Below are 21335 nucleotides of genomic sequence, written 5' to 3'. Positions count from 1 at the left end.
AGGGGAGTGGTGGAGGCTGGAGCTGGATGTGTCCTTCCAGGGCTGTACAAGGGAGAGAGGAACCCTGACCTCTAGACCAGACCAAGGTCCCTGAAGGAGTTCTGCAACACTGTGGGGATGGGTTCATCAGCCTGACAGCCTGACACCATCCTACATTAGAGTACAACTCACCTCCCTGCTGTGACTTCTGACTTAGCAGCTGCCTGATTATACTATGGCTTCCCTTATAGTGCTGCCAGCAGCCAGAGAATTCTAAGCCACCTGACAGTTCCAATCTTGCAGTAGTGCAGAGATTTAGCATTCCAGCATGTAAATAAGTTTTATTACTGAGTCAGCTGACCCTCTGATCAGTTTTGGAGCCCTGACTGCATTTCTGGATCTGCAATGCTGGTTCCAAGTACATCCTTCTCTCTCCAAATAGAACCAGACCTTGGACTGTGGAAAGCCTGCTGCCCTATGGGCCACCTGAGCAGTCAGCCAGCCATGCACTCCTAGCAATACCCCTCTGGCATCAAGACCTCTTTAAATGCAGCCAGTTCCAATTTCTTCCTCTAAGGAGTGGAGATAATAATGTGTTCTCTTTACACGGTAAATGAGATAACACATATATATCACAGTGCCTATCACAGTGCTTAGCACTAACAGATGTTCAATAAGCATTACGTCGTACTAATAGATGTTCAATAAATATTACTCTGCCTTCTCCCCTGACTCCCTAGAACTTCAAAGCCTATAGATTATTACAACTCTATAATCACAAGCAGCTAAAATTTCACATTTCTATTCTAAGCCACCAGCATAAGTGATAGATTTGGAAAAAGAGTCCGGGACCTCAAAGGGTCCTTGGGGTATGATACAAGGCTTCTTACAACATATGAGGGTTGAACAGTGATTCTGTTCATCTTTTACTGTCAGGGACAAGTACTAAAATGTTAAAGAACCAGCTTAGAAAAGAATACAGGGCCTTCCTGGTGGCACAGTGGTTAAGAATCTGCCTGCCAACACAGGGGACACGGGTTCGAGCCCTGGTCCGGGAAGATCCCACATGCCGCGAAGCAACTAAGCTCGTGCGCCATAACTACTGAGCCTGCGCTCTAGAACCCATGGGCCACGACTACTGAAGCCCACACGCTTAGAGCCCGTGCTCCACAACAAGAGAAGCTACTGCAATGAGAAGCCCGCACACCACAACAAAGAGTAGCCCCTGCTCACCGCAACTAGAGAAAGCCCGTGCGCAGCAACGAAGACCCAAAACAGCCAAAAATTAATTAATTAATTAATTAATTAATTATTTTTTAAAAAGAAAAGAATACAAAAGAAAATTTTTACAATCTTAGGGTGATGAAGACCTTCCTAAGTGCAAGACAACCTGAAGTCATAAAGGAAAAGACAGACTTAAATACATAAAACTTTTGTATGATCAAAGATACCAGAGGTAAAGTTAAAAGACACGTGACACGTGGAGATCATATTTGCAAATGATATATAATAAAGGAGTAATATCCATAGTATTAAAAACTCCTATAAACTTACTTAAAAACTAATAGAAAAATGGGTAAAAATATTAACAAGTAATTTACAGAAGAAATAAGAATGGCCAACTAACACATGAAATTTGCTCAACACCATCAGTAATCAGAGAGACAAACTAAAACAAGATACCACATTTGACCATCATATTGACAAATGTAAAAAGAGTGATAACATCCTGTGTGGGAAACAGGCACCTCTCATACGCTGCTGATGAGGGTAAACTGGAGGGCAATTTGACAGTATGTATTAAAATGTTAAAAGTACGTGATCGTTAGATCTCAAATCAATAACCTAACCTTCCACCTTAAAAAGGGTTTTAAGAAAAAGAAAAGCAAACTACACCCAAAGCTAAAGCAAAACAGAAGGAAGAAGATAATAAAGATTAGAGCAGAAATTAATGAAATAGAGAACAGAAAAATAATAGAGAAAAGCCATGAACCCAAAGTTGGTTCTTTGAAAAGATCAACAAAAATGCCATACTTTTGGCTAGACTGACAAGAAAAAAAAAAGAGAGAAGACGAAATTATCAAAGTTGGGAATGAAAGCAGAAATATTCCTAACAACCTTAGAGTAATAAAAAGGATTATAGGGAATACTATGAATAACTGTATGCCAACAAATTAGATGACTTAGATGAAGTAGACAAATTCCTAGGAAGACACAAACTACCAAAACTGATTTAAGAATAAAAAGACAATCTGAATAGACCTGTAACAAATAAAGAAATTGAATCAGTAATCAAAAAGCTTCCCACAAATAAAAGCCCAGGCCCAGATGGTCTCACTAGTGAATTCTACCAGAAATTTAAAGAAGAATTAATACAACCCTCACAAACTCTCCCCAAAACTGAAGAGGAGGGAACACATCCCTACTTATTCTGTGAGGCTGTGTTACCTTGATACCAAATTCAGACAAAGACATCATGAGAAGGATGAGAAGGAAAACTACAGATTTATTTGCCAATTATACCTCAATAAAGCTGGAAAAATATCCCTATAGATCAATGTCTCTTATGAATAAGAATTCTCAACAAAAATATTAGTAAACTGAAGCAAGCAGCATATAAAAAAGATGACACACCACAACCAAGTGGGATTTATCCCAGGGATTCAAGTTTGATTTATACCTGAAAAACACCGTATCAATAGAATGACAAGTGACAAAAACCACATGACCATCTCAAAAGACACAGAAAAGCATTTGACAAAACACATCAACACCTATTCATGATAAAAAACACTCAACAAACTAGGAACAGAAGGGAACTTCCTCACCTGATAAAGAGCATCTGCAAAAATCCCACTGCTAACATCGTACTTAAAGACTGAATGTGAAAGACTGAATGTTTTCCCCCTAAGATCAGAAACAAGACAAGGATGTCCTCTCTTACTGCATCTATTCAACAATGTGCTGGAAGGTCTAACCAGGTCAAATAGGCAAGAAAAAGAGTTGCTGTGAGAGTTACTGAAAATAATGCATATGTAGTACTTTTCCCACACTTGGCATGTCAGTAAGTGCTGAGTAAGCATTACCTGTTGTGGGAGTGGTTGATGTGATTATTGCTGGAGCCTAGAACTCAAGATTCACAGCAGCTCCCACTGATTGGGTTTTCAAGCTGACCAATTTACTTGGGATTTGGGGCCTAGAAACTGGAATTGCTGGAAGGGTCAGCTGGGTGTGGATTTGTCCAGTAATTGACTCAATCCTGGCTCAGGGTCCACTGACAGTCACCCAGCTCTACACGGCTGGCCCACCTGCGCCAAGACATTAAGCTCAGTTAAGCAGGAGTACAAGGCTACATCAGAATTCCCAGGCAGGAAGAGACTCCGGAGAACATCCAGGCCAACCCCCTCATCTCGTTTTATAGATGCGCAAAGTGAGGCCCAGTGAGAGAACGTGACTTCTTTCAGATCACTCAGTAGGTTGGTGCCAAAACTGAACTTCAGGGCTTAGCATCCTGGCTTCCATCACCAGCCCCTGGGTAGAGTAAAGACAGGTGATCTACAGGCCTGTGTCTTAGGTTTTCTAACAACACAGTGGTATAGGCCACTGGGCAGCCCAGCCTGAGCCCACCTATGTCCAGCCCTCATTTTTTTTTTTTTTTTAACACAGCCCTTTTCTTACCCCCTGAGACTCCACCAAATATCCAATGCTCCCTCCAGCTCCTCCCCCCGACCACTCAGCTACAAATAATCTGTGATGGCCTCTCCCCAGGACACTGACGAACAATGTCCACCTGGAGAAGGGAAGGCTCTGGATGACCACAGAATCCTGGCATGCCTAAGACACGGCAACCTGCACTCCAAGTTCCCAGTGTTGTGGATTCAACAAGACGGAGGCTTCTCCTTGTGGCCTGGGGTCTGTTCAGATAAGCCAGGCGATATCTCTACCGAAGTCTGGCTCCAGGCTAAACCCTGTCCCTAAACTGTGGTTACAGTCTCAGGCGTCTTCCTCCTCCTCTTCACTGCCCCAGGGCAGTGGGGAAAAAACTTCATTTGAAAAAAATTTTACCCTGCAGTCTACTGTGTTGAATGTATGCCTTTGCTGCCCAAGGGGATGCATTGATCAAAAGACAAAGTACTGCCATTACCAAGTACCTCATCTCGTCCAATCCTCCTATCAACCCTCTGAGGTAAGAATTATCTCTCCACTTTACACAGGAAGGAATTCTTGCCCTGGGTCCCCCAGGAACAAGATGCTTGACAGCAGCTCTGGCCTAGTTCCAAATGGACCCCTGAGAGTACCCTGTTAAGTCACAGCTGATTGCTGAGGAATGCAGCAGAAGAGAGGACACGTGGAGGGGCTACAAGATGAATGGAGCAGCTGTCACAGGTTGAATGCACTACGTCTACTGAGTCTGTAAACCTTTGGTCACTGAAATCACTAGCTCTAAAGCCATTCCTACATTTATGCAAGTAGCAGGCTCCTGTTTGTCTACAAAAGAGGCATGTGCATGGGGGGTGGTTACAGGGACAGAAACGGCAATTCACGTTTGCAGACCCTGGGCTACTGATCAACTTATTTATACCCAATATAAGTTAAAGGCCTTTCTTCATTTGGGCCCCATGTCTGGATCCCATAAACCAGGGCTGTCAGATCAGAGTTCGTCTGCACGGGGTAAATGGTCAGGTGCCCAGGCTATCCCATTAGAGTCAAACATGGGTTCTGCATGCAGTGTTTCCAGCAACCAACCTGCAAAGTTTTAGATCAACAACATTTTAAAGCCAGGCTTTTTTTTTTTTTTTAATTATTTATTTATTTATTTATGGCTGTGTTGGGTCTTCGTTTCCGTGCGAGGGCTTTCTCTAGCTGTGGCAAGTGGGGGCCACTCTTCATCGCGGTGCGCGGGCCTCTCACTATCGCAGCCTCTCTTGTTGCGGAGCACAGGCTCCAGACGCGCAGGCTCAGCAATTGTGGCTCACGGGCTTAGTTGCTCCGCAGCATGTGGGATCCTCCCAGACCAGGGCTCGAACCCGTGTCCCCTGCATCGGCAGGCAGACTCTCAACCACTGTGCCATCAGGGAAGCCCTAAAGCCAGGCTTTTAAAGCTAGGATCTGCCCCCAATCTACAGGTTTGACTCCACAAATAAAGGAAGAAGGAAAGGCCCTTATGCTGTGTAAATCAACATTTTGGGCAAAGGTGTGTGAAGTGTAGAAAGAGCCACCAGTAAGGCTCCTTTGTGGATACCCAGTAACCTCAGCAGGAACTGCCCAGAAGCAATGGCTTGTAGGAAAAGCCTCATGTCCAGAGCAGCTGCAGTGTCCTACACAGGGAACTTCACACACACTCACACACAGAGAGCTGAGAGTATAAGGGTGAGACTCCAGATAAATCTGACTCTCTCTTGGAATCCACACTCTTTAAAAGCCCATATCCCTGGCCCTGGAATTTACAATTTAGGGCCTGTGGGTTATTCCAGCCCTCCAGGAAAGCAAAGTGGCAGTGTGAACCAGTGTCCTAAAGATGACCATATCCTCTGGCCTGGAAATTCCCCTCTAGGAATTTATCCCCAGGAAATAATTCAACTGAAGCAAGGAGCTACATGCAGCAAAGATGTTCAAGGTGATCTGTGATGGTGAAACATGTGATGTTGAATGCTAAGGGAATAGCCATAAGGATTTTAGACAGCAGCTAATAAAGATAATTTGGATACTTATAAGCAACATAACAGTTTATAAGATAATGTTGAACAAATATAGCAGAAGGCAAAATAGTTCGCACTATGGTCGCAACAGTGTAAAACATGTATGCATTTGGAAAGTAATGGCAAGTTTTGTTACAGTGGTAGATGCATGTTTTGTTACAATGGTAGGGAGTAAAATGATATGTTTTTAAACATTTAATGTGGTGACATTGCATTTTCAATCGAAAACGGAAGAAGAAGAAGAAATCCTACAAAGCAAATGCCAAAATCTTCACAAATAAGAACTATTAGTACTACCAATAAAAGACAACATATATTTGGAGCTTATTCTGTGTTAGGCACTGTTTCAGGCCCTTTTGTGCCTACTAACTTCACAACATCTATGAGGTACTTTTATTATCCTCATTTTACAGGTGAGAGCAGTGAGGCACGGGGAGGATAACAACTTTCCCAGATCACACAGCCAGTCAGCATGATAGAAACACTACCCGTGCCATTTCAAAGGTCACCCACCTAAAAATCTTTCTGCCTGCTTAAACAGAGATGACAAAATCTTCAGCAGAAGCCTCACCACAGGACCCCTGAAATGGGTAGTGGGTAATGAGCCTCACAGGGACTCTCAGAGGGCTTTCACGTTGCAGATATGACCAGGATTTCCCTCCACCCCAGCCTAGACTCCAGGAGGAAGAAGAGGAAGGGCACTAAAGACCAACAGGTTTAGCATGACTCAAACTTCAGAGAGGGGAGAAGGGACCAAGGCAGTCGGGGTTTGCCCGAAATGATATAATGAGCTAGAACCAGAATTCAGACTCTTCGCTCCAGAGGCCCTCGAGGCTCGCCCCCCTGCTCTGCAGACCACAAGCACCTCCTTCTGACCTCTTCCCTTCTCCTTCCTCCCTTTGGTCCCTCAGTCTAGCTATCCTCGGCCTTCCCTCGTCCAGCACGGTCCCAGCTACACCAACTTCTCTCTCTTTTATCATCTTCCCTTCACGCCGCCTCTACTTCCTGCCCTCTCCTGCCCTGCCGGCGACTGCATGCAACAGCTGGGACTTCGGTTATGGCAGTCTCCCCATGTAACAGCAGCTAGAGGAAATGACAGGCAGTAGACCCCTGCCCCGCCCAACCAGGGAGACTGTTCAAACATGCTGAGAGACAGGGATGCTAAAAATCAGTGCTTGGAAGAAAGGCCCTTCATTTTGACTCTGGCCCTGGCCCAGGCCACCCATCCAGCTCCCTGTACCTCCTCAGTGCCCTGGGCACACCCACGCTTCGTCCTCTCTTTGCCAGGATCTGTCCACCGCTGAGGGGCTCCCTGAGAGCGGGGGCCAGCCCTTGCTCATGTCTGTCTCCTATGCTTCATATAGTGTAGTTACCAAGAAAAGTTTGCTGAATGAGCAAATGAGTCCCCATTCACCCTCTTCGGTGGCGGGGCGGGGGGGGCGGCGCCCTTCTGACTTTGGAGTGCAGATTCAATTCTACCCATTCTCAGCCAGGCAGGGACCCTGTCCAGGCTGCCTGAAGCGCTCATCTGAATGACAGGAGCTACCTAACACCTCCCCGCCGAGTGTCTGAGCTCCTATATTGCAAATACCAGCTTCCCTAGGTCCACCCTAACCGGGAGTCCTTTCCTGTTTTTTCAAGCTGGTGGTGTCCTGAAACACGACAGCTCTGCAGTTCAGTTTCAGGAACGTCAAAGGCAAAAGGACATTATGCAAAACAGGAAGAAACTTTTAAAGAAATGTTTAAAGGCATTTTCAGAATGCAACCTGTCACGAGGCCAGGCAGTTACTGGAGCCCCTGCCAGGGCCCCTCCCCAGGACCTGGAGACCCACGTGGTGAGGCGGGAAGGAGCCTGACCTCACACCCTACTGGTCACGCTGGTCTGACGTACCCTGCCCCTTCCCGCAGTGCAGCCTCCCCCTTGACCCCCGGGCTCTGGGCCAGTGACCCTCGGCAGAGTCCCAAATCCAAAGTGCCCCTCAGAAGAGGAGAATTTAGCTCCAGTGAGGACATTCAAAGTGGCATAACTTCAAAACAGGCGCCTTGCAAAGAGCCTGAGTGCCAGCTCTGCTGGTCTCTGAGGCTTCTCCTGAAAGGAATTCCCAGAAACCTACAGGTTCTCACCTCCTGGCCCTTCTCCAGATCTCAGGACCCTCTGGAGGTAGGAGACCTGTGCTGTATGTTTCAGAACCTGGTTTGCTAGCTTGTTCCCACACCTCCTGTGGACACGGTCACATCTCAGTCACGTCACCAGCACTGGGTTAGCACCGGTGCTCACCCAGCACCATGGCCCCAGGGCCACGGTGCACATAAGCCCGGCCCAGGGAATTGGCTGCTGAGGAGACAAACGGAGCAATTCCTGAGGAAGCTGACTCCTAGGGCATCACCCCCGCTGCACAGTCTGTCCTGCAGCCTGGCCCTCTGTCCCTTCCCCAAGAGCTTCCTGCACCTAGTTTTTAATCAGAATTCTAGACACATCTTTTTTTCAGCAATAAATGATGTTCATCTGCCACCACTAAGCAAACCTGAAATTTTCAATGAGTCTATCCTTTAGTAAGACTGGTTTAAAAACCAAGCCCTTCTCAAAAAGCATTCATCCCCTTTTCTTCCTTTTTAAAATACTCTACTATGGAAACAATCCAAAAAGTACCTAAAGCTTTAGGCATGAGCCTCACTGGACCACTAAGAAAAAAACAAAAACTATCTGTATGTGTGTTCGGCAACAGTTGAATAATAAAAGTTATACCCTTTGATGTTTTTAAAGGTGTAGGACCAAGCCTGTGACAGAATCTTAAGGGAAAAATCCTGGACACCAGGCTATCTATATCTATATCTATCTATACCAATCTATCTACCCATCTATAAAGATATCAACTAAATTCTGAAACACGTAAAAGAAAAAAGACTAGCAGGAAATTTGCCAACATGCGTCCTCTAGGTGATAGGAATATAGATGTGCTTTTCAACCTCTTTTAACTTCTCAAATGGTTTTCAATGAGCCTGCGTTACTTTTTACAAAAAGGAGGAAGAGATTACCCGCTCCTCAAAAAAACAGGCAAAAGCAAAGGCCCACAACCCTGGCCTCCGGCATCCCAGGGAGACAAATCCTCCTCCTCTCTCTCAGGGCTTTGTGAGGGGCTTGGAGAGGCGGCAGGGGGAAAGAGAAGCAGCTACACTACACACCCAGACCAGACATTAAAATCACTGCCAAAGAATTCAGCAACAGCCAATAATACAGCCCCTGGCCTTCATTTGTGCAAGGAAGGGGCGGGCTGAGCCAGGCTGAAAAGTAGAACCTGAAACACTGAGCGTGTGACTCAGCCCTTCTGCCTCCTAAGGACGAATCCCTTTAGGCCACGTTCTCCCAGAACCAGCTCCCCGCCAGACCCTGTCCCCTACCCCCCAAGCCACCGCAACCTTCCAACCTGGAGGTCTCTGACCTTTAGAAAAGGATCCAAGATCTCTCCCCCAAGCCGGCGACCTGCGTAGGCCCAGGTAAACACAGAGGGCCTCACAACTGAGGCTTTTGCAATCACAGCCACAGTCTGGCTCTCAGGATCCCTCGCCAAGTTAAGGGACAGGAGGGACCCTGTGGAGATCACCGAATCCAATCTCATGCCTTGTTAACTCCCCAGGAGTCAGGGTCTGGCTTACAGTGACCTCATCACCTGGACCACATGGGCAGTACCAGAAGCAAAGGTAAAATGGCCACGGCGGAGGCCCTCAAGGGAGTTAGCTGCGAGGGAGGACTGACTATCTGTCCTAAAACAACTAGACTGCTGCTTAACCAGATAAGAATAACTGGAATTTCCAGGTGGACATGGATTCAAGCAGAATTTCAGTCTCTGCTTCTTATCAAGTACAGGCAAGGAACACTGAGCAGGGAATAAGGCATAGGAGGCACTGGGTAAACGGTCAGTGAAGAAATCACCAGGTTTGACTTAACCACAGGATGCCTGGGCCCCTTTCACACACATCCAGAGCCCAGCTGAGCCCAAAGGGTATGAGCCTCCTGGCCCTGCCCCCAAAGTCTGGAAGGTCCCCAGGGTGGAATCCACGGAAGGGCTGGGACTGCCTGGGCATTAACTGTCCCGTCTTTCCCAAACCATAAATTAGTCTATCCCCAGCCTGGAAATCCCTACACTGCTGCTATCCAAAGACTGTAATACCCAACCATATGGCTGCTGATGTATCATTACAGTCATTATAAAGCAGCAAGTTAAAGATTACCCACAAACCTAATGCAAGGCTTCAGAAATTAGAGGAACATTTTCACACAATCAGATAAAACCGGGACTGGAGAACTTTAATACCAACTCTGGGTTTCTGAATAAGGGAAAGAAAGAAGGAAGAAAGGCAGGAAAGGGGATGGCTAGGGAGGCAGAGACTAAACATACACGCACACACTCTGGCTTCCCTAAATGACATCGGCATGGTTTAATTATGCCTCCTCTGCCTAAACTGTGAGTTCCAAAAGAGAAGGCATTTTGTCATCTCCCTCTCTGTAGCTCTAGCGCCCAGCCTAGGACAGGCATATTGTTGAATCCAGGAAAGCTGTCACCTTATCAGACCTCTCAGATGGACCCACAGACACACCTAGCAGGGATCTTCCCAAACTCAATGCCACATTAGGCCGCCCTGAGCCTCTGCACTAAGTGTCTACCGGGCAATAACTTTAAGGAAAAGCATTAGACTGGGAAGCAGGATACCTGGTTTTTCCAGCCCCAGCTGGCTACTGCCTGGCTGTATGGCCTGAGGCAAGACCCTTCCCCTCTAGCACAATGTAGGATGGGGGCCAGGGAACTGCAGAGACCCATCCTGGGATGCTGTGGTTCCAAGATGCTGCAGTTTGAGTCCAATCTCACGTGTGGCTCTTGCAACCTGTAACCCAAGGAACTTGCACCTGGTTCACCAGGTGGAGGCCCCGGTGCTTGCTCAGAGTCTGGGACGAATTACAACAGGCAGGAGACACTTCTGCAACCATCAGGCTGAGTGGAAAAAAGTGAGCCAAATAGTCATGGAGGGTATTTCTCCACCTCAGATTGTTAGACAAGTAGGCATGTCTGTGTGTAGGTCAAGAAATTATTTTCCCCAGGAAAAGCAACAGGACAAAACTGGTTTAAAAGACTAGTTACCGGCCTTCCCTGGTGGCGCAGTGGTTACGAATCCGCCTGCCAATGCAGGGGACACGGGTTCGAGCCCTGGTCCAGGAAGATCCCACATGCCGCGGAGCAACTAAGCCCGTGCGCCACAACTACTGAAACTGCGCTCTAGAGCCCGCGAGCCACAACTACTGAGCCCGCGTGCCACAACTACTGAAGCCCGCGCACCCTAGAGCCCGTGCTCCACAATAAGAGAAGCCACCACAATGAGAGGCCTGCGCACTGTAACAAAGAGTAGCCCCCGCTCACCGCAACTAGAGAAAGCCAGTGCGCAGCAATGAAGACCCAACACAGCCAAAAATAAAATTAAAAAAAAAAAAAAAAAAAGACTAGTTACCTAACCTCCCAAAGCTTAAAGATCTGGACACAGGGGAGGCTCCCGGTGCCTCCCCAACCCCCAGGATGAGGCTCCACCGCAAGCCAGAAGGTGATGAGGCTCTAAGACTCATCCCAAAGAAGAGAGAGAGCCCTTTCCGGAGGGGAGGCCAAGACAGATGTCCTCAAAGTACACTATGTCCCAGGCAGCGTGCTTGTGTCCACATGTGTGCATATGGGGGGAGGGGGAGAAGCGGGAACAGTGTGCTGGTGGAGAAACACCTGACAGCCGAGAGCCCGGCAGACACCCAGCAAGTGCTCTGTCTTGTCAAGGGTACAAACCACGGCAGAGGCTCGGCTGACACCCCCCATGAGACCTGGGGAAAACGGCTCACGGATAAGTGCTCTCCCAGGGCCCTGGCTACCTGTGGCTGTTTGCTGGCCCAGGTGCCCATGACTCTCTGGCGCCCACCTCTAGATCAGAGTCCTTTTCTGAACAAAGGAAGAGGCTCTCTTCAAAGCATAGCTGGGCAAGAGGGGCCCCGGGTTTAGGCAGTCCTATACTCACCACCGCCCGCCTCCCACCCATAGACTGTACCAACTGCCCAGGTCAGCCCAGCCTCCCCTAACCAGTCCTACCTGAGGTACTGCCCCCGCCCCGCCCCCAGTCAGCCCCTCTCTGGGCGGGCAGCGCCAGTGCTAGTCAAGTCACGTGGAGCTGCCGCCAAATCTAAGCAGAGATAAACATTCATTCCGGGAAAAGTAACTCAACGCAAGGCCGCTGCTCCTCCCAGGCTGACTACATCTCCGGCAAACACCCAGGCTGCCAGGAAAGGGAGCCCCACTGCCATGGTCAGTGAGATGCTGCACAGCCCAAGGGCCAAGACGACAGCGCCTACAGGCCTGGACTCCCCGGGAGAACTCCCTGGGGAACTTGCAGGAATCCTCAGGAAAGACCCACCTTTCCCCTGCAGCCCTCACTCCTGAAAGCCTCACATCAGCCCAGCAGGTGTCCCGGGGCAGAGCCTACTATGGCTCCAAACACTGCAACCTGCCCTAATGCACAGTGTAGACACAGGCAGAATTCAAACCCAAGTCTATCTGAAGTCTATCCTGAGGCTCTAACAACCCAGGACAGATCCAACAGTGACCCGTCAGCAGCCCAGTCTGGTGCCTGGCTCCTGCAGGGAAGGGCATGCCCGTTACCCACCACCTACCAGCCCGGAGGGATCACAGCATCTGGCACAGACCCTTGGACACCAGAAAGTAGAGCCCAGTTGTGGAAAGGAACTGCAAGTAGTGAAAAGGCCACAGCTTTAAACCCCATGGATGCTTTCTCCCACCAACCTCGAAACCACCACGCAATGGCTTTGGCTGACACCTGCCCAGCTGAACAGATGGGCTTGACTCCCCCAGCCCACACACTCTCCAGGAGACTTTCAGCTTTCTCAAGCCTCTCTCCTAACCAGGAGGCTCCACTTTGAGAGCACCCAACCCTCAAACCCAAGGGCTCAATAAAAGTGAAGAAAAACACTCCACCCTCACCTTCCGGGGCTACCTCCGCAGCAGCCGAAACGTCACGGTCCCATGCATGTCACACAAAGGCAGACAAGCGACAGAAAGCCCAGGGCCTCTCCCCTCGCCCTCCGACACTGTATCTCTCATGAAGTCTGTTCGTGCCGCCAGTTCAGAGTCAACGTAGAAACAGCAGTAACTCGTCACCCAATCACTGGGCAACACCAAGGTGGGCCACCACGGCCTCTCATGATTCATTGAGAAGATCCTACACCTCAAACACCAATCTAATGAACTTTGGGGTACTTTCCTTTAATTTGCTAGTTAATTTCTCTTTCCTTCTACATAATATCCAGGCAACAATTAAAAACAAAAGATCAATATCTGGCCTCTCTGTGGTCTGAGAACTCACCAGCCCTCTTCCTCCTTCTCTGCTGTTCACAGCCATCTCCAGAGTCTGAGAAAATGAAACTTCAAGTCCCAGGTCCTATTTGCCATGTACTTAACATACACAATGTCATTTAGTCCTAAAAATAACTCTGTGAGTTAAGCATGGACAACCCCGTTTTACACAAGAGAAAGAGACTCTGAGGAACTCTGTAACATGCCTGAGGTCAGACACTTAGCAGCATGGCAAAGATTCCATTTCATTTTACAGGACCAGTCTGCTTCCCAGACTAACCATCAAGTCCAAAAGAATTCAAGTTTCTGCTTAAAAAAAAAAAAAAAGTCCCCTTTATTACCACAATTCATGTCTGACCAATTCCAGGAGCATCCTCCCAAACTTGATATGAAAATATTGAAGTAATTATTGGAGAAATTGAGCAAGAGTGTGTAGGAGGCCTGCTCTGTCTGGGCTCTGTGAAAAAGTGACAGAGTTCCTACTGGCAGGATGCCTGCCCTCCTGCCAGGGTCCCTCACTCAGAACGACATTCTCTACACTCTGGCATTGAAACTGAGCAGCCACCTGTCTGGTAACCTTGGGAGCAACCTGTGGCTGCCTTGTGCCTGACTGCCTGTGGATTACAGGTCCAGGGGAGGTCCCGGTGGGCATGGGCTCAGCCTCCTCGTGACATAAGGAATGCAAACCCACCGACCCAAGCTCTCTGCTTGTGCTGAAACAGAGGCTGGAGTCCCGGTTCAGATCATCTGGGCAAGATACCTGAGACTCCAGGCTGCTGCTACCAGGAAGGGACAACTTGGTGCTAACTGATTATATTTTAGCCCTCCAGCCCCCAGGGTACACACATTATACTGGTACAAATACCCTCGGCCCCTGGGAGGGCCCTGCTTTTGGGAAGCTACAAGGGCAGGAAGCAGGGTAGGAGGGCCCCAGGGCACGGATCTCCGCAGAGGAGGAACTGAACACAATAGTGACAATTTACTGAGGGCTTACCCTCATTCTTGTAAACGCTTGTTTACACTGTTTGGTCTAATCTTCCAAAACACCCCCCGGAAACAGGTACCACGTATTCCCATTTAACAGATGAAAAACCAGAGGTTTAGGGACAAGTTACTTGCCCAAAAGCTTAGGAAAAGAGTTAACCCACACTCAGGAGGCAGTGGCTCTATGTGAAGACAGGAGATGTGACCTGGGAGGTCTGCTCCCTTCCCTCCTGGAGGCCTCATCATCAGCGTTCCAAACTAGAGAGAGCGGGTTACTCTGAGCTGCCTCGTAGTCCCTACCAGAGTTAGCAGAGAGAAGGCTGCTCCGAGTTCTAAGCAGACTCAAACTCCCAAAACTTCTTGAGGCTTGGGCCAGAGCAGGGAAGTCTCCAAGGCCTTCTCCGGTTCTGGGATCGGGGGTGGGTGGGTGGCGGTGGCTACGGCTTACTTAAACCGTCCCCGACCCAGCCTCCAGCATGAATCGGAAGGGACTCACCTCCTAACCTCTCACCCCTATCCAGCCCGGAACCTGTTTGGGATTAGGGGTTCTGATCCGGAATAGGGAGACTGGCTGTCGAGGAAGAGGGCATGGGCGAACGTGCATGGTACCTTACCGAGCAGCGGGGACTCCTCAGGGCATGCGGGCAGCGACAGTGCTGTGGCGGGGGGCACTGGGGCCGAAGTCAAGTTGCTCCCGGGGCCGGGGCCGGGGCCGGGGCGAGAGTCCGCGTCTGGGTTGGAGGCGCCACCCAAGCGCGGCTTGGAAGAGGTGCGCAAAGGCGGCGGCGGTGCGGCCCCTCGGGGCCGGAGCTCCCCGGAGGGCTGCCCGATGGCGGCGGCGCCGTTAGAGCTGCCCTGCAGCGGTGTGGGCACCCCGACCAGCTGAGGCAGGCGGCTCAGGTCGCGGCCGACCAGGTAGTAGACGAGGGTGACTCCAAGATGCAGCGCGCAGACAGCCACGAGCAGGCGGCAGGCCCGCTGCAGGGACGCGCCCGGCATCGCGGCGCTGCCGCCTAGGAGCGGCTCCCGAAACCTCATCTTCCCGCCGCCGCTTTAAGAGGGGGGGGTGGGCTACCGCGGGCAGGGCGGCCCGCCCGCGGGCCGCCGGCCAGACACTGCCAGACCACTGCAATTGGGGGAGGGATCGGGGGAGGAGGCGAGGGAGCGGCGCCGACGGGCAGGCGGCGGAATTCGGACTCGGGCCGGCTCAGCAGCCCAGCAAGCAAAGTGCGGCCGAGGGGCTGGCGCGGACGGGGGCGGGGCCGAGGCCGCCAGCGGGGCGGGGGCAGGGCCGCCGGCTGGAGCCGCGTTTTCGGGACAGGAGCTGGGGGCGGGGCCGTGTGGGCGGGGCCGAGTGTCGGGGCGGGGCCTGTGGAGGGTGGGCCGCCGGGGCGGAGCCGTTCGGGGCGGCAGTTGGCAGCCCGCAGCCTTGGAACCGAGCTTTCGGGCCCTCACGCCGCCCTCCTCCGCAGCCTGCCCCGTGGGGCTTCGGTCCCTACTAAGCCGCGCTTCCCCCTCCTCCTCCTTTTCCTCCGAGCTGCCCCCGAGAAGCGCCGCCACTTCCTGCGGTGCTGAAGGGCTGGGTTATGCGCCTGGGCCTGCAGCGCCGCGTCAGAGAGGAGGGAAGAGAACAGAGCAGACTAGTCGTGGTCTTGAGGGGTCGGGGGCCGCGGCGGCTTTCCTGACGGTGGACCTCGGTAGACCTGGGGGGAGGGTCAGGAAGAGGGGCGGAGAAGGGTTGCCCAGGAAACGGCTTCGACGCCCAGCAGGAGGTAGGACAGCGGAAGAGGGAGTCTCTGGGACGTTCGGAACCCCCTCCCTTGGCCGAGCTAGGCCCCTCTACCGAGGTGGGGGCCCAGCAACTAGGCGCGGCTCACCCGGCGCCCTGCGGAAAAGAAAGTGGACGAGTCTCCGCCTCTCTGAGCTCACTGTCCTACAGCCCAGGTTAGGGGATCCCAGGGACCCGCCCAGCTCAGTTGTGGGGGATGCGTGGGTGCTTCTTCTAGCGCATCCCACACCATGCACTGCGTGGGAGGGTGTCAAAGAGCCCCAGTGACTCCCGCGCCGCCATGCAGGAGGAGATCAGCAGGCTTTATTTACAGTCTGCGCGGGCCTGGACACAATGTCATGAAGTAGGAATTGTTCCCATTTTACAGATAGAATTCAAGGCTCAGGAAGGTTAAGAAGCTTGCTTAGGATCCCACAGCTGGTGAGAGGCAGAGGCAGAATTCTGGCTCTAAAACCTTTATTTACCACTTGTTGATTTGCTAGTAAGGGCTGGAAGCTGTGTGGGTGAGAGGTTTAGGCACTGAAGTCCCTTGGTTCAAATTTGACCCAGAGGCCACTCGTCAGGCCCACCTGGTTGCCTGAGTGAGCAGGGACACCTCATTTCTGAGAAGGACTCATGGAGGTGCTGTCACTTATGTGGATGGGGAAGCTGAGGGCTGTGGCAGCCTACTCTGAAGTGGAGGAAATAATAACAATGCTACCATAGACTGAGAGTTTCCTATATACCAGTCAGACACAAGTGTAACTGCTTTACATACATTGCCTCAATCCTAACAACACCATGAAGTGGGCAGTTGTTACTCTCACCATTTCACGGATGAGAAAACTGAGGCTCAGGAGTTGACATGTGGTTGTGATCACACAGAATCTACTTTCTTCACTTGGCTTCCTGGACATCAGGCTTTTCTGATCTTCCTCATTTCACTGGCCACTCCTCTGTCTCTTTTCTGGGCTTCTCTCTTCCCTGGTTGTTGAAGGCCCCAGGCCATAGTCCATGATGCTCTTTTCTGTCTACACAGAAAAGAGTGTGATTTGCATTCAGTAATATCTGTATGCTGATGACTGCAAAATTTTCCATCTCCAGCCCTGACCAACCAACTCATATTCCACTGCCTCTCTTACTGGCATCTCAAACTCAGCACCTACTCCCTACACTCCACTCCCATTCTTACTTACCTCAGAGAATGGCACTGTTGTTCATCCATTTCCCCCAAGCCTCTAACCTAAAAGGTGTCCTCAATGTGCTTTTCTCATTCTTAAATGCCGTTTCCAATCCCTCAGCAAGTCTTGTCAGTGCTACCTTCAAATTATCAAAATTAACCACTTGCTAACTCTGCTGTAACTGTCCTGGACCAAGCCACCATCATGTTGACCTGGGTTATAAGGTAGCCTCCTACTTGGTCACCCTGCTTCTACCTCCACCATGCCCCCTCCCCAGTCTATTCTCCAAACAGCAGCTAGGGAGATCTTTGTAAGCGTAAATCAGTTCATGCCATTTTATTTAGAACGAACCCCAAATTTGTAGAAGCCCTGTCTAATCTGGTTTCTATCTCTATTCCCCTTCCTCTTCTCCTATCACCCTCTACCATGCTCTACGTACTTTAGCCACACTGACCTAACTGCTGCTATTCCTTGAACTTGCCCTGTTACTTCCTACCTTAGGACCTTCGTACTTGCTGTTCACTTAGCCTGAAACACTTACAAAATACTTAGCCCCATACTTCATTCAGATCTCTCAAATGTCACCTTATGAGAGAGGTCTTCTCAGACTACCCTATGTAGAATAGTCCCCCACCCAAAGCTGCTTAACCTGCTTGATTTTTTTCAGAGTAGGTATCACTACCCAGAATTATACATTTAATTTATTGTTTGTTGTCTGTCTCTCTCATTAGAAGATCAGCTGCATGAGTGCAAGAACTTTCTCTCTTGTTCACTACTATATCCTCAGCTCCTAGAAATGAACCCGACACATAGTTGGCACTGAATAGATATTTGTTAAAATACCTGTTAATGAATGCTTATGATCATCTTGATAATGTGGGAAGGGGAGAGGGGAAGAACTATTGTAGTTAGAACACAAATTCAAGAGTCGTTCACCAGGGAACTGGTGAGGGTGAAGCTGGCCCCAACAGTCTATGCCTAGAGAAAAATGCCTGGCTAATAAGTGAGGATGGGTCAGAATAGTCCCCTATCTGAAAAATGTGAGGAGGGGAAAATGGAGGTGTATCTTCCATGTGTCCAGATAATGACCAGGAGACAGACTTGAGGGGAGGTTAGGGGTCACAGACCTACCCCAAGACCCTCGCTGTGGCCAGAAAGCAGGAAAAGGAACAGTACTTGCTGACTATCTCTTGGGAACATGCAGAGTCCACTGAGGCCTGACACAGCCTCAAAAGCCCCCCACCCAGAGGTGCCTAGAATTGGTAAATTTCTTGCTTCACAAAGGCCCAGAAAGTCAGAAACTCTCCGGACAACATTGTCCAGCTGTCTAAACCTGAACTGGAGTTACAGACAGAGACAGGCCCAAGATAACCTTCTCCAGCTCTTTTCACTCTCGGCTTTGTCAGGTGAAAAATTAATACCATGGGGAGATACCTGGAGGAAGAAGTAGCAGTGCTGACTGGACAAAAGCTAGGATCTGCGTGGGTTTGGTAGTTTGCCCATCCAATGCTGATCTGCCCAGAATCACCCCGCTGTCTGCTCCTCCCGGCAGGCTGCCTTCAGCTGGTTAGTGGCATTTCCTCTGCCCTCTCATAGTACCCTCACTGCACCTGTCAGTTTACATTTGTTTCACCCTAGTAGATCAGAAGGGCATATAATAGTGCCTGGCACATGGTAGACATTTATTTCTGTGTAACACACCACCCCAAAGCTTAGTATCTTAAACTGAGCCATTTCTTTCTTAGAATATTGTGGGTTGACTGGCAGTTCTGCTTCACGTGGTATCAGCTGGGGCACTGGCACAGTTGGAAGTTCCAAAATGGCGTCACTCACATGGCTGGCAGCTGACACTGGCTGGGGGCTGGATTAGAATGGGTCATGTTTCAGGAGCCTTGGTTCTTCTCCACATGGATTTCTCCACAAGGGCCTCTCACATGGCTACTTGGGTTTCCTCACAAACTGGAGGGTGTGTTCCTACAATGAGCATTTCAAGAACAAGGTAAGAAAATGCACATCCCTTAGGGCCTAGCCTTAAGCATCAGTTCTGTGGGCATTTTAGTTAAATTACTGGGCAGCCCAGATTCAAGGGGAGTAGAAATAGACTCTACCACTTGATGAGAGGAGGGGTTAAAAATTGGCAGCCATCCTTTTTAATCCACCATAGTTTGCCCAGTGGCCATAAATTTCAATTCCTCGAAATCATATCATCTAAATTAGGTCCAGACATGGTTCCTCAGGTTCAGTGACGTATGAACTATAAAACAAATTACCTTCTTCCTCTTCCTAATTCAGTCCAAAGGCCACTAGGTAGGGATGAAACAAGGTAGGAGTCCAAATGTCATAGGCATGGATAGTGTGTCAGAGCTCAACTGAACAAGGAGGGGAGGGCAGCCCAGCTCAGGGTGTCAAAAGCCCAAGCAGAGTAAAGAGGGCATCCACAGAGCATTAGGGTATTAGGGGTTTCTGTGAAGTAGGGCAGCCCAGTGCAGCGTGTTGGAGCCCAAGTGGGATGAGGAGATTGTTAAATACAGGGAGACTGATTAAAAGTAACTATATATATACATAATGAGAGTCACCCAAGTTTCTGACTGTCCAAGAAGGGAGTTACAAATATGGACAAATAGAAAACTAAAATGAACTCTGACACTTTACTGGAATTGGAGAAATTGCTGTGAATTCATAGTTTTCAATATATAGATAGATAATGAAATAAATATAGATGTGTGTGTGTTTATATGTAAATATGAGGGAATATCTGGGAGAAGTCCTGAGGGCAGAAACTTCCCAATAGCAATGAGCACATCTATACCCAAATCTTGGTTTCTAAATACCATTTTCGAATAAAAGAAACTAGATATTCCAGGAGAAAAGGCTGACCTCAGGGATATTACAAGATAAGCCTGGAAAATCTTGTGCCAGAAAGTAAGAAAGGGCTCAAAGAATGATGACAATATGTCAAAAGAACACAGAAATCAGTTTGAAAAGGCTCCCATTGGCCAAATCTGGAACAATTTGAGCATGAAGATAAATATTTATAGGAACAGTTTACAACCACTTGAACAAAATAGGAAACCATGAGTTCATACTGATATAAAGAAACTTTTTTTACTTTATTTTATTGGAGTATAATTGATTCACAAGGTTGTGTTTCAGGTATACAGGAAAGTGATTCAGTTATACATATACATATATTCTTTCTATTTTGTATTCTTTTCTCATATAGGTTATCACAGAACATTAAATTTTTTAAATTAATTTACTTTTGGCTGCATTGGGTCTTTGTTGCTGTGCACAAGCTTTCTCTAGTTGCAGTGAGCAGGAGCTACTCTTCACTGTGGTGTGCAGGTGTCTCATTGCGGTGGCTTCTCTTGTTGCAGAGCATGGGCTCTAGGCATGCGGGCTTCAGTAGTTGTGGTGCAGTCTCAGTAGTTGTGGCTTGCGGGCTCCAGAGCACAGGCTCAGTAGTTGTGGCGCACGGGTTTAGTTGCTCCGCGGCATGTGGGATCCTCCCAGACCAGGGATTGAACCCGTGTCCTCTGCATTGGCAGGTGGATTCCTAACCACTGTGCCACTAGGGAAGTCCCTATCATAGCATACTGAATAGAGTTCCCTGTGCTATACAGTAGGCCCTTGTTGGTTATCTATCTTACATATAGTAGTGTATGTACATTCATCCCAAACTCCTGATTTATTCCTCCCCCCACCCACATTTCCCTTTTGGTAATCGTAAGTTTGTTTTCAATATCTGTAACTCTGTTTCTGTTTTGTGAATAAGTTCATCTGTATCATTTTTTAATTAGATTCTACATGTGAGTGATATCATATGATATTTGTCTTTCTCTGTCTGACTTCACTTAGTATGATAATCTCTAGGTCCATCCATGTTGCTGCAAATGGCATTATTTCATTCTTTTTTATGGCTGAGTAATACTCCATTGTATATATGTACTACATCTTCTTTATCCATCCCTCTGTTGATGGACATTTAGGTTGCTTCCATGTCTTGGCTATTGTAAACAGTGCTGCAATGAATATTGGGGTACATGTATCTTTTTCGATTATGGTTTTCTCTGGATATATGCCCATGAGTGGGATTGCGGGATCATATGGTAATTCTATTTTTAGTTTTTTAAGGAAACTCCATACTGTTCTCCATAGTGGCTGTATCAATTTTCATTGCCGCCAACAGTGGAAGAGGGTTCCCTTTTCTCCACACCCTCTCCAGCATTTATTGTTTGTAAGTTTTTTGATAATGGCCATTCTGATGGGTGTGTGGTGATACCTCATTGCATTTCTCTAATAATTAGTGATGTTGAGCATCTTTTCATGT

The 21335-nt window shown here is 48.9% G+C and overlaps 1 protein-coding gene and 1 long non-coding RNA gene across 5 annotated transcripts in view; both read right to left on the bottom strand.

Annotated features, from left to right (window-relative positions):
• The window catches only part of B4GALT1 (beta-1,4-galactosyltransferase 1), a 51122-nt gene extending 35819 nt beyond the window's left edge, over nt 1-15303 (bottom strand). For 2 of the 4 annotated variants that reach the window (XR_450513.2, XM_007176857.2), the window contains exon 1: nt 14671-15292. Coding sequence is in view for 3 of the 4 variants with exons in the window: in XM_007176857.2 (XP_007176919.1) it covers nt 14671-15094 (424 nt within the window). In the remaining variant the exon portion in view is untranslated. Of the gene's footprint in view, nt 1-14670 lie in introns of all 4 variants that reach the window. The other 2 variants (XM_057548720.1, XM_057548719.1) reach the window with 1 other exon arrangement.
• Nucleotides 15304-16392: 1089 nt separating this feature from the next.
• Nucleotides 16393-21335, bottom strand: part of LOC130708445 (uncharacterized) — a 52362-nt gene continuing 47419 nt past the window's right edge. Inside the window, exons 2-3 of the long non-coding RNA XR_009008654.1 lie at nt 18839-18979; nt 16393-16855 (exon numbers count right to left, since the gene is read on the bottom strand). This is a non-coding gene — a long non-coding RNA (uncharacterized LOC130708445). The remainder of the gene's footprint in view (nt 16856-18838; nt 18980-21335) is intronic.

Source organism: Balaenoptera acutorostrata, chromosome 6 (assembly GCF_949987535.1).
Source record: "Balaenoptera acutorostrata chromosome 6, mBalAcu1.1, whole genome shotgun sequence".
Lineage (NCBI taxonomy): Eukaryota > Metazoa > Chordata > Mammalia > Artiodactyla > Balaenopteridae > Balaenoptera > Balaenoptera acutorostrata.
The sequence above is the reverse complement of the archived record's forward strand: the minus strand, read 5'-3'. Positions and strand labels throughout refer to the sequence as shown.